The sequence below is a fragment of the Branchiostoma lanceolatum genome, chromosome 1, assembly GCF_035083965.1.
Source record: "Branchiostoma lanceolatum isolate klBraLanc5 chromosome 1, klBraLanc5.hap2, whole genome shotgun sequence".
NCBI lineage: Eukaryota > Metazoa > Chordata > Leptocardii > Amphioxiformes > Branchiostomatidae > Branchiostoma > Branchiostoma lanceolatum.
Genome location: NC_089722.1, coordinates 35928521 through 35942428, shown reverse-complemented (window position 1 = coordinate 35942428; position 13908 = coordinate 35928521). Strand labels below are relative to the sequence as shown.

Here is a 13908-nt window from a genome sequence, read left to right as displayed (position 1 = left end):
AGGTCCTGTAGATTTGGACCTAGCGGCTTTAAAGCCGGCTTTATTGGAACTGCAGGAGCTGATTTTGTCTCAAACATTGAAAGAGAGTAACGCTGAAAGAAGGGGCTGACGGATCGTCATGATGTTTGGTATGTAGATAGCTTAAGTGATGATTTACATAATCATATGTCCATTATGTAAATTAATATCTAATTTGCATAATGAATGAGGAAGGTTTATAAATGAGCTGGATTCCATTATAGGACTCTCAAACACTGGACATATGTAACTGAGAAAGAGATAAATGTCGATAGATATCAATTATGAAAATTAATACCTAATCTGCATAATTAAAGAAAAAATACTTTAAAGATACAGTGGTAAATGATGGGGATTTCATTCTTGCAACATTTGGAAGTTAAGTAAATGTGGCCATTATTAGACATAAATCTTGCATATGAGGGCCTCATCTACATAATTTATGAGGAAAGGGTACAATATATTGTTTTTGTGAAGACAATACTTTCATACATTGGACAACTTGTGTTATTTGGCTAGAGAAGGTGATCAACTGATATAAGCTATGCAAGTGAGGTCCTTATTTGCATGTGGGCTAAAAAACGAAAACATTAACAGAGACCACTGTCGTCATGGTAACGTCTTTTCACGTTGCCAATCTTGTTGCTTTTATATTTTGTAAAAAAAAAGGGCTTTGGGCCAGGTTTGGAGTGCCCAGTAGAGTCTACATGTAGCAACAGTGCCATTTGGATGTGGTCATGATCATTTCTAAAGGTCATCCGAGTTTGTTTTCTTGCTGTGGCAAATTTGCTTGCTTTGTGCCATTTCAAAATGTTCAATATTTGCAAGATGTACACCTTAGAGGCCGGGCTACGCTGTCAATGTGAGTTTTTATGGTGTAAAATCTCAGGTAGGTGACTTTTGATAGCTTTCCTCTTACATGATATCCATCGGATGTTCCAAGATCAGGGTGTACCAATTTGTTGCACTTGGCCGATTTTTCAAGTTTCACATTTTTCCACTTTCAGTACAGAAAATTGTACTACAAGTGATTCTATGCATGGCACTTCTTAACTTTTGGACAGTAACAAGCGGTTCAAAAGTTGTGCTCTTTGACAGACTTTTATTATCGTATAGCATATAAGTAGCAGCATAGGCAGTATTATTACGGAAACTACTCAAAAAAAGCTCTCTACTTCTACTTTAACCTATTCATTGTATGTTCAATGTTGACAAAGTGTTAAATAGGGTAACAGAAATAGAAGGAGGGGAAAAATTTGAGACAAAAATGCAAAAAAATTGCAACAAAATTGTCATTATAATGGTATACGGCCACTACACCCTGGTGAATTATGACATTATTTTAGGTATATACGAGCATTTTAAGTCCAGAGTGGCTACCGTAACTGTCAGAAGACCACGCACCATCTTTAGATGTTTCAGAACATTGAGTTCATTGGCACCCATAGCTTAAAAATTCGTATTAATAACCCATTTTGTACCGGTATACCGACACAACACATTTTCTCAGAAAAAAACACAGGCAACTGTAAGCTATCAGCAACATTATCCCCAAGTACACAAGCAAGATGAAAACACTTATTACCTTTGCTGATAAGGTTATGTTTTGACGTCAGCGTTCGTGTGTGTGTGACACTGTGTAAACACAATAATTCGAGAATGCCTGGATGGATTGTCTTCATACTTGGTATGTGGGTTAAGTTCTTCTTGAGACCTCGAAATGATGCAGATTTTGGGCCGCCTAGCGGCTTGCAATGGTCCTGCAGGGGTACTTCCGGGTTTGATATCTCGTGTTTTGGACATATTATGGTCATGATTTTTGAGTGGTAGATAGCTCTTGGGAGGGAGAGTAAGTCATGTAGGTTTGGGCCACCTAGCGGCCTTTTTGGAACAGTAGGAGCTGATTTCGTTTCAAATTTGAAAGAATAGCACAAGATAGAAGGGCTGACGGATCGTCATGACATTTGGTATGTAATGTTAGATTAAGTTTTACAGCACTGGCTAAGTGATGATTGACAAAAATATAGGCTTATTATGCAAATAAGGAGCTTATTTGCATAATCAATGAGGAGAGTTTATACCAGGGCTCTAGCCAGCCTTGAATATAATTCCGCAAGCCAAAATATATATTTGTATAAACCTAACATGTCGACTGCCGAAGGGGTGAGGCGTCGCGCTGTAGGCGGGACAATACTAGGGGGGTCCGGAAAATCTTGAAATCTTGACCCTCTGAAATGCTATCTCCAGGATTTTGAGGGGCAAGTCAGGTTAAAAATTACGTGGGCCTTCGTTGTATACAATTGGCAAAGAAATGAAATTTAGCACCAGAAAACTTGAAGTACCGGTCCCGTTTGCACCCTGTACTAAAATATATTAGGGATGTAGACACCCTACTTTAGACAGAACGCCCTAAAGACGTCCAATGTTTTCCTCCCATGTTTTCCCCGGTCATTTACTCTGGTAACTTCCACAGAATTTGATCAAATTTCGTCAATTCAAGCCTTCAAACAGCCCCTTCGTCGGAACTCTTCGCAACAAACATTAATTTCTGATAAAACCTCGCGGATTTGTGCTTCAGGTCACATTTTGTGAACCGCGAGAATTGTAGTTGGGCACTGGTAGTCACCAGGGGAGGGGGGTGCACGATACTGATTTTCCCTCGGCCCACCAACTCACTGGCACTGACCACAGCGCCTCTGTTTTTCTGCTAGCTTGCATCTGTCACCAGTGGGAGATGGAAATGGTTTGAATCGGCTTTGCCACAAACTTCCGCTACTTTTTTGGAGATCTTTACAAAAGACTAAGCCCTGTCTATATCTTTACTCACGATTTTTGTCAAGGTTTACGGACTGGTTTTGACTTTTTTCCGTAACACGCAGCAAAGTTCTGTAAATTTACGGAAAAACTGGCGCTGCATGGCTAGAGCCCTGGTTTATACATCCACTGCATTCCATTATAGGACTCTCAAACATGTGACATGTGTATCTGAGAAAGAGAGGAATATCAATTGATATCAATTATGCAAATAGAAGTACGTAGAAGTCGGAAGGTATAAAAAATTCCCTTCTGTCCAAATGAGGTTGAGGAGGAATGTCACTTTATTATGGATTGTTCACGTCGATATGATGATAAACGCACAAAGCTGTTCACCTTCCTCTCCGTTTGTTCCAAAGGATTTGATACATCCCATTCAATAGATAGCTATAGATTCAACTATATTCTGGTGGGAGATAACCTTTACTGTTTATGAATAGGTCAATATATCTAAGAATGTCTAGACCTTAGAACCAATTGTGTGAATGATACGTTGGACTCAACATGTTGATTTACTCATATCTTCTCATATCTATTCATATACATTGATGTATAGGTTAATTCATTTGTATCCACTTGACTGTCAGGATGTATAGAGGTAGACCTTACAAAAGTCACTGTACTTTAGTTGTGTCAATATAGATTTCATATAATATGTTACACCTGGCTGTAATTTATTCTGGAGGATTCTAGGGGGTGATCAGAATATCTATGCTGTATGCAACTGCTGCCTAGTCCAAGTTCAATGTCAAGTTGCCAAGACAATAATAATAATAACTAGAGTTCCACGAACACATTATCTTCGCCAAATAATCAAGGCTTATTAAGGAGAGTGATTAATATTTACATGCTTATCACCCCCAGCAAATTTGATCATACACCATACCGTTTGAAAATTACGATTTGGGGAGAATGAGGCCAGTCTAGATAGGGATAAAAATCATTTGGTGGTACAGGACTAGTATATGTGTATAGTGTGCTGATATATGTTATAAGTGGTCATCAAAAATATTGAAAGTTATAATTAAATGGTACAGTCAATATATATGAATAAAATAAATCTTTACTCCATATCATACACATTTTGCAAGACATACATGTGACTTGTTCATACGGTGCTAGGTAATACCTAGCTGTGGTGCAGTTTTGGTGCAGTGTACTCTCTGAGCAGAGGAGTGCTGGTTTTTGACATGTTTTTAGGTGCTTTTGTCAGGCTTTCTAATTTGTCCCCTTTCCGTTATGTCTCCAACCATGTGTTGGACACAATGCAAATGGCTAAACTGAACACGTTAAAAACCAACCTGACCCACACATCTGCTTGGAGTGTAGTGAGACTGTCCCAACTGTTTATTTATGTGCCCAATTTGTTTATTTATACTTTTACTGTTGACCTGTTTCGGGAACACTAGTACTGTCACATGGCCCATTGTGAAATGTACTTGGCTTTACAAACTATCCTTACTAATTATGCAGATTAGCTCCTGATTTGCATAATAAGTCAATGATTGTGTAAAACACCATCTGAGCTCTCTACATACCAAACTTCACGACGATCTGTCGACCCCTTCTCAAGTTATTCATGTCCGAAGGTCAAAACAAAAACACCCACTGCAGTTCCAAACAAGAAGCTAGGGGGCCCAAACTTACACAACTTAATTCCTGTGGCGTGAGCTATCTACCACACAAAAATCATGACCATAGCACTTTCAGAAAATATGCTCTAAAATTTTGAAGCTCCGCTGCAGTACCTTAGGTACCCGCTAGAAGGCCCATTATCGAACTTGACCTTCCTTTTTGTAAACCCTACCTATGCCCTAAATATCATACAGATCCATCAACAGCTTTTTGAGTTATGTTGTCCACAACGAAATACACATCCACACAAAGCCCGCTGCAATACCGACGGAAAATGCCAGGAGAACCATTTTTGAACTTGACCTCCGTTTTCACAACATCTACACACCTGCAAAAAATCATGAAGATCCATCAACGTTTCCGTCACTTTTTTTGCCTACATATAAACGCACAGAAATTAAAAGTCCGCTGCAGTACTGTTGAAAAACGCAAGGTAAACCATTTTCGAACTTGACCTTCCTTTGCACAACCACTACACACCTACCAAAAATCATAAAGATTCATCAAAGGTTTCTTGAGTTATGCTCTTGACATACATATAGACCCACCAAACAGCTGGCTCAACCGAAAACATAATCTTCCCCGAGTACTATAGTACACGGCGAAGATAATTATTACCTTCGCTGAGAAGGTTATGCAGAGGGTAGCACTTGTATGTTTGTAGTGGACCAGCATAACTCGAGAACGCCTTGATGGACTGTCTTGGTATTTGGTATGTTGGTAGGTCTTGATGGGACCTGAAAACGATTAGATTTTGGGCCCCCTAGCGAGTTCTTACGGTACTGCAGCGGAACTTCCTGTTTTGATATCTAGTGTTCTGGACATGCTATGGAACTGATTTTTGAGTGATAGATACATCTTTGGACAGAGAGTAAGTGGTATGGGTTTGGGCCCCCTAGCGGCTTTTGTTGGAACTGCAAAAGCAGGTTTTGCGTCTGACTTTGAAAGGGAATAACTCAAGAAGGGCTTGATGGATAGTAATGATTTTTGGTAAGTAGATAGCTTGAGTGATGATGTACCTGAATAGATACTTCTTATGTAAATCACTATCTAATTTGCATAATTAATGAGGAAAGTGTATACATCCGCCAAATTCCATGATAGGACTTTGAAACATGTGTCCATATGTAACTGAGGAAGAGAGAAATATTAATTGATATGAACTATGCAAATGAAGACCTCATTTGCATAATCAATGAGAAAATACTATAACAAGATGGCCTTGATGGATGGTCATGATTTTTGGTATGTTGATAGCTTGTGTGATGCTTAGTATGATTGGACAATAACTATGCAAATCAGATTCTAATTTGCATAATTAATGAGGCAACTTTAAAAATCTGCTTTGTTCTACGATATGACTATTCAAATTGTAACTGAGGAAGAGATGAATGTTGATAGATAGAAGATATGCAAATGTGGGCCTGATTTGCATACTTAACGAGTAACTTCCATAATTCCACACTGGCAAATGACGGCAATTTCATACATTTAATCCTTTTTTTGTGTCATCGGGAAGTTATGTGAATGTGAACATCGTTGAATCAGATTATGCTAATAAGGGCATCATTTGCATAATTGATGATACATATTACCATAACCTTCTTTGTTAAGCTCATAATTTGTTAAGCTCATACTTTGGACATGTTATATTTCAAGACAATCAACTTAATAATTGATGAGAAACACTCCTAATACGTCAGTCATAAAGGTTAAAATCATTTAGCCAAGGTATGAGGTCGTGGAACTCTAGTTGTGTTTTTAAAACTATTATCTGCAGAACCAGAACACTTGCCTCTGGAGTTGAGTCCCCCAAAGTGAGAAGTTTCAATGCTTAAAAATAGTAGGGTGCACAACTTAGGAAGATACAAACATTGAATACTAGACAACTATATTTGACAACAATCTACAGAATATGTGAACAAGACCTTAAAGTTGTATGCTGGCTCGTTCTCTTTTAAAACTCACTTTTAAATCAGAGGAGCTTATGTTGACTGCAGCCAAAACACAGCAGTTGGCGGTAAGAGATTTCCTGTGCAAATTTACACCGAACGAATAAACATAGTATTCTTCAAACAGAGGTTTCGGTCGAGTGGGGTAGGAGTGTCAGGGATTTTTTTATGTTCCTCTTCCTTCACAGGAATATTAACATAGTAATCCAACTCATACAGGCTCCAAACTGATATATTCTTCTACCATTCAGCACAGTTTCCTCACTGACATGCACAGAAGAATACCTGGTACGTCTTTTTCAAATACTGTGATGCACTTACTGTATACCCGAACTACTATTAGTAACAGGAGCTGTGTAAATACTGTGTTCTGCAACCTTACGACAACATTATATGTAGGACTCTATAGTACGTAACTATATGCTACATGTGTATCTCGAACGAGATTCCACAGTACCTAGACGTTATATCAAACGGGATTGTCCGATCCCGTTCTCTTGTTTGAATAAAGTCAGTTGTGTGTGAGATTTCATCACATGCAGTCGTGTCTGTATTGTCTCCGACTTCTCACATTGGTGGCCAGCACGGTGGGATTGCCCTTTCTTGGGCTGGACACACACCAACGCTATCCTTGGCCAGCTACCATGCCGCCTGAGTTGCCCGATAGTAGCGAGACCACCAGCTACCCAAGCTATCTCCGTCCGTGCTGTGATGCTACGTCTGACATCGTGCCACATCGACCGCCGACCCCGACTGCCATTCTAGTACAGGGATGTTTAGCCATAGTTGATGCTGCAGGGCTGTTGTGAATTATGATCTTACCATGGTCAATACTGACCGACGGAGGCCATATATAGGTCAGCTTGCACATTACCGGTATTTCGAATCCCACTTTTTCTGGCTTCTAGGTGGTATAAGTCCTACTTGGAAGTGTTTCAGAAAATTTCTTGAGACGGCAAAACTTGAACCGTTAGTTTCATGAAGTTTCCAAAACTTCGGCTGAAAATTGCAACATTACCTGGCCAAACATCGCCTGACCCCGCAGCGGGAAAATGGAACGTACCGTCTGGCTTTCATCGTTCGAACGCAGGAGTTCAAAAGCGATGACTTCAAATTTGCTTATTTTCAAAAGAAATAGATTGTACTAAAACCTCTGTCTGTCTGTATTTGACTGTTATCATGTCACTTGAAGCCAAGTTCATATAGCTTCTAATACCAAAATATTAGTTTTGTTATGCCACACCAAAGAGAGACAAAGGTATTTGTCAAACATGGCCACTCTAAATTTATCATTCGCAAAATGCAACACTTTTCAGACAACCGACATTGGTGTAATGCATTGTCAAACTGATGAATTTATGTTTGACGTTATGGGACCCTCCGTTGATATATCTAAAGACAAGTATGTAATGTATAATATACTAAATATAAATTTGAATTCATGAGTCACTAATGCAGAATATCAATGTGGCTTGTTGGATTGCTATACAAACAACAAACCAAACTACCAAACAGGTATAGATCTCATATCAGATTTTAGGATTAGAATAGTTATAATAGATAAGCTCTTGTCTGTCTTGTCTAGTCTTTCTTCTTTTTTTTTTTTATTCGTATATGTTTATGGAGTATAAGGCAGAAAGCGATTGCTTATATGAAGCCTTCTACTCAACACATACAACAAAGAGACATAATGACATGCATAAATACAAAATGGATAAAAGAAAATTAACAATAGACAGTACAAGTTGGTATCGCTAAATGAATCTTCCAGTACAATGGATGTAAGTATGAACTATGTCGAATATATTACAGTTTTGTAAGTATGAGAGTGAGGTGGAACCGCGTAACAGAATAGAACATAGTGAGCTGTCGTTAAGTTGTTGAAGGTCAGTTATGTTGGAAAGAGATGATAACATGGTACTTCTTTGGGTGGTATAAAGTTTACAGTGAAGGAGATAATGTTCAGTTGTTTCACTATAATGGCCACATTTACATGTAGAACAATCTATACAATGGTGTAGAAATAGGTGGTGGTTTAACTGACTGAAATTTAAACGAAGCCTTGTAAGATGAACTGCATAATGTCTTTGGCCGTGAGAGAAGTGAGGGTGTTTGATCGGTCTATTGAAATGTGAGTCCAGTTCCTTTTTATAAACGTTGATCGTAAGCGATGCTTGGACATTAGAGGGCAGTTCATTCCACAAGTGAATAGTTGAGGGCAAGAAAGATTTTTTACACTTTTCAGTTTTACAAACAATGGAGGTGAAATTCTGGTTTGCACGGAGATTGTATGGGACAATGTCACAAACACGTGGTGGGATCAGGTCTTGAAGGTATTGTGGTACGAAACCATTCAATATTTTCCAAAAGTGAATCAGCTTATGCTTTTGTCTTCTGATAGCCAGTGTGTCCCATCCAACCTCGGCTAACAGAGACTCGTGTTTAGTGCCTCTCATGGCTCCAGTACAAACCTGTGCCGCAGATATTTGAACAGATTCAAGTAAATCTGAGTCTTTGCCGAGGAGGCTGCACCATACAACGTCTGCATATTCGATAAGTGGGCGAATCATACTTAAATACAAGGTTTCCAGAGTTCCCCGGGGAACAAAATGTTGTATCCTTTTCAAAAGGTTTATACGTTTCATTGCCTTGGATGTTAATTCGGATACATGGTATGACCAAGACAAATCACGTTTTAAATGTAGTCCCAAGTGCTTATGACAATCAGCTTCCTTCAGTTCAACTCCCTTGAACACTAACGGTGGGTGATGGACCTTGATCTTTTTCATAGAAAATGTCATTAGTACGGTTTTGAGGGGGTTAAAAGTTACCAACCACTGGTCTGACCAGTCACCCACCAATTTAAGATCGTGGTTCAATCTATTTGCTGAGACAAGACGTTCCAAAACTATTTCCATCAGCGACGTGTCGTCAGCAAAAAGATTGGCTTCAGTTAGCAGATTGTCCACCAGATCATTAATAAAAACTAGAAAAAGGAGTGGCCCTAGGAGTGACCCCTGTGGGACACCTGCATCAATAGGTAACCAGCTGGAACATGACCCATTGATGACGACACGCTGCTTTCGATTCGTAAGGTACGACTCAATCCATTCCAGAAGTGATCCGGATACTCCCAGTTGACGCAACTTGAAAATAAGCCCAGCATGCCATACTTTATCAAAAGCTTTGGATATATCCAAGAAAACGGCACGGACTTCTAGACCTTGGTCTACTGCTTTGTGTAGCTTGTGAACAAGGTGCGTCAATGAATTAACAGTTGAATCACCGGGAGTGAAACCAGAATTTCGATCGGTAAGCAGGTTGTTGCCATGTAAATAGGTAGATAGTGGAACATAAACTATACGTTCAAACACTTTAGAGACAGCGCATAAAAGTGAAATAGGCCTGTAGTTTTCCTTCGCCTGCTTATCGCCTTTCTTATACACAGGGACGACATTAGAAAGTTTCCAAATAGACGGGAAACAGGCGTATTTCAATGAAACATTAAACAAGTGTGACAGTGGTTCTGATACTGAAAGCGCAATACTCTTCAAGAGTCTATTACTCAGGCCATCAGGACCAGTAGCCTTATTAATGTTAAGGTCTGATATTACTTTGTACACATCTGCGGGACAACAAGTAATTGAGTTGATAGATAAGTCTGTTCTGAGTACAAAGTAAGTGGGAAAAGAGGCGCCTTCGGTATTAAGGTTTGTTTGAGCTGCAAAGTAGCTATTAAGAATATCGGCTTTAGCCTTGTCTTCCGATATAACAGTGCCATTTTCAAGTAGAGAAGGTAAAACACGATCGGTCTTACCAAGGAAGATTTCCTTGGAGACGGATCACCATTTTTTGGGGTTCAGAGTTGGATTGGCAAGGTCGAGACAAAGGCTATCCCGATGATTTCTCTTTGCTTGTCTAATCAAATCTGTACACTGATTGCGGACTTGTTTATAGGCGCAAAACAAATTTGGAATATTAGTTCTTTTGTGTTTTCTGTACAGTCGCCTCTTTTTCCTAAGCAAGCACCTAATCTCACATGTCATCCAGGGCTTGTCTCTAGGACGAATGGTGACTACTTTACTAGGAATGACCAGCTTTATGACATTAGTGAGAGTTGCCATGAAAGCCTCGGCTGAGGCGTTCACGTCTGGAATGCGTTCCGATATCACGGAATTCCAATCTACATCAAAAATCTTCGAGTTAAGTTCTTCATAGTCAACATTCGTAAAGTCAAAAACAGTTCGTTTATAAGCTTTGGCTCTGGGGATCTTGACAGACATTATACCATAAGTAAGAGAATGGTCGCAGTTAGCCAGGGGAGGGTAAGTACCATGGTCCACGAAAAGACCAGGTGAGTCAGTGATAATGAGATCAAGCACCGATGATGACGTATTGGTACTGCGAGTAGGTTCTGATATCAACTGGGTAAAGTTGTTATCAGACACGAAACTGCTTATTATACCAGCTGCATTATCTGAGCTGCCATTAAAATCACCGAGTAAGACAATTACACTTTGCTCGGAAGGTCCACTGGCCATAACGGTATCTACAGACCGTTGCAGGTGGTCTATGAATGCTGAGCGTTCCTCCACATTCTGGCCAGGTGGTCTGTAGCATGCGCAAATATAAACATCCCAATTTCTTATTCTGACCTCGCACCAGATTGATTCGGAACCGAGTGTTTCCAAATCAGACCTTCTTTTACATGACAAATTAATTGATACATAAAGCGCAACCCCACCCCCATGCCTATTGCGGTCCCGTCGTAACGGGGATTGATATGATGACAATGTAATATCTGAGTCAGGGATGGATTCATCACACCAAGTTTCTGTTAGCGCAATTACGTCGAATCCCACATCTAGGGCAACAGACTCTAGTTCATGGAGTTTCACAAAGTCATTTGCAGGAAGACTCCTTACGTTTGCGTGGCAGACAGATAGAGATTTCATGTTATTAGAGTTTGGGGTAGGTCAGTAATGAATGAGTAATGCTAGCGCTCCTCTGTCTGCCACGCACCTGTGAGGAGGAATTCCTCGGTAATTGATATGGTAATGATGATACCAACTCTGCTGTGTGGAACAATGACAAACAACTTTAACACAGAACATACAAGATGAAACGTGATAACAATAAAGTGAAATGAGTAGTGTAGAGGATAAGTGTGACATTAAGATTGTAAATGCCAGACGTTATCTGTCCATAAGTGCTAGGTCCGTAGGTACATTACTTGGAGACCCGATAGATATCAAGGTCGACAGATGTAAACAGAAGTCGCCGTTCATCTTTCAGAGTCTTGATGAATATCTTGCCGTCGTAGGACCAGGCTTGGTTGAGTAAGTTCAGCTTGACGAGTGATCGGGCGTCCTTCAGGAGTGACATGTTGGCTTTCGTCAGGTTGTCGTTGACAAAAATCCCGTTCTCCCTCAGTACAGCCCTGCCGCTGGTGGTCGCCTTGGCACGCATGATGGTTGCCTTAGACCGGTACGAGCAAAACTTGGCGATAATCGGTCGAGGTTTTCCATCTCCCCGGGGTTTCCCTAGACGGTGAGATCGATCGATGTCGTTGATGGTCAACTGTGGGTCGCACTTGAGCTTGTCATTTGCAACGGACAAGACTGCGTTATCTGTGCTCCGCTCACCAGGTGACTCAGGTATTCCAGAAATGATGACGCAGTTCCTTCTGGAGTACTGCTCGAGGTTATTTACCTTGGCCTGGAGCGTGTTGTGTTCATCCTTGAGGTTGTTGTACTGTGTAGTCAGGTCCTTGAACTCTTCCCGTTGCTGATGTAGCTCCTCGTGGTACTTCGCAAGCTCAGCCTGGATGGACGCGACGACGGCCTCGCGCACAGCTGACACGATCGTAGGTACTATGGCGGCTAGCACCCCTCCTTGCTGGAAAGCGTTGACGATAGTATCCTCGATGGTAGCCTTAATTCGGGTATCAATGATGCCTGGAATCACTTCTTCCTTCTCCCTTGATGTAAGGCCCATGTTGAGGTAACGAGTTAGTGGCAAACGGGAAGCGGAAAACAAAGAAATAGCACTTAGGGGACAGCACTACTCAAACCTGCCTGCAGACGGCAGCCATCTTGTCGTTGTTGTCTTTCTTCTTGTTAGCGAAGCTTCAGCAGCGAGCTTAATAGTATATTTTAGGCCCGTTTTTAGCGAAGCTTCAGGAGCGAGCTTAATAGTATATTTAAGGGCCATTTCACAAGAATTCCCAGAATTTTACAGGAATCCGTCTGTGGACGCCGCCTGTCACTCTATACCTTGTTAGTAAGGTATGGCATTCTGGCAAGAATTCCCAGAATTTTACAGGAATCCCTCTGTGGACCCCCCTGTCACTCTATACCTTGTTAGTAAGGTCTGGCATTCCAGCAGGCAGTTCAATGACAGATGACCTACTTCTGTGGTGTCAGATTTCTTTACTATTGGGAGCGTGTCAGGGAGTTACACAGAATCTAGTGTTCTTGGGTTTTCAATTCACCCCAGCTGATCTATTGTTCTTGGGTTTTCAATTCACCCCAGTTGATTTACATTATCACAAGAACTTGTTGAATAGCCCCCTCCAAAAAAACCTCTGTGGATATCAAATCTTCAGACTGGCTTGGCAATCTACGCCTTACTGACTTACTGCTTTGTTAACAAATATTATCATGGCAGAACTAAAGAGTGATACGTTACTTTCTTTACAGTGAAGTAAGATCAACCCAGACACCTTCACGATGGCAATAATTTTCAATTGCCACACTTATTGATTTTGTTATACCCCAATTAAAAACGGGTTCCATCTTCCATAACAATCAATCCATGCATCCATGTATGTAGCTTCTTGAGTTATTCTATTCAACCACAAAAACAAACACAAACATTGTAACAAAAGCCAGCCAAAAAAGTTAGCAAAGGTAACAAGGAGCCATGACTGCCAACAAACTTTTTACCTGACAGGTACAAAGTAATGTTTACCATCAGAAAACCCTTCACCATATTCTCTTACACCTCCATCCCACAACAGACAACGAAAGTCAAAACTCACAACATTCTGTTCATATACTTCTCCACGCCGGGCCATTTCTGCCAAGTCGCCATTAAAATTATCGAGCCTGTGCTCTCCCCCAGTTGGCACTACGGCCATGGTGGGGGAACAAGACTCACTGTAGTAGGACGACAGGCCTAGACAAAAGAACAGTACAGTACATTACATGTACAGAGTCAGTGAGAGTTTATTATGTCTGTAGTTCAGCAGAGACAGGACAGTGAATTGAACAGGCTGAACAGTCACCGATTAATGGATTGGATGGTAAAGACAGGTTAAAATTCCTTTATGAATTTCATACAAATGTTTTCATGTACTGATTTTGAAATGATATTTTTCCAAAAATTATTGAATATTAATATAGAATTTCAACTGACATACACCTGAAAATAATTTCTGTGTGTATATGTAATCAATTTATGGTAATTTTTCCATGGTATTATCTAT

At 40.4% G+C, this 13908-nt stretch overlaps 1 protein-coding gene across 5 annotated transcripts in view; it reads right to left on the bottom strand.

Moving 5' to 3' along the window:
• Positions 1 to 13908, bottom strand: part of LOC136421239 (furin-like protease kpc-1) — a 217503-nt gene that overhangs the window by 33748 nt on the left and 169847 nt on the right. For 4 of the 5 annotated variants that reach the window (XM_066408448.1, XM_066408438.1, XM_066408467.1 and 1 more), the window contains one exon: positions 13462 to 13598. The exons of the other annotated variant lie outside the window; for it this stretch is intronic. In XM_066408448.1, coding sequence (XP_066264545.1) covers positions 13462 to 13598 — 137 coding nt within the window. The remainder of the gene's footprint in view (positions 1 to 13461; positions 13599 to 13908) is intronic. 5 annotated transcript variants of the gene reach the window in all.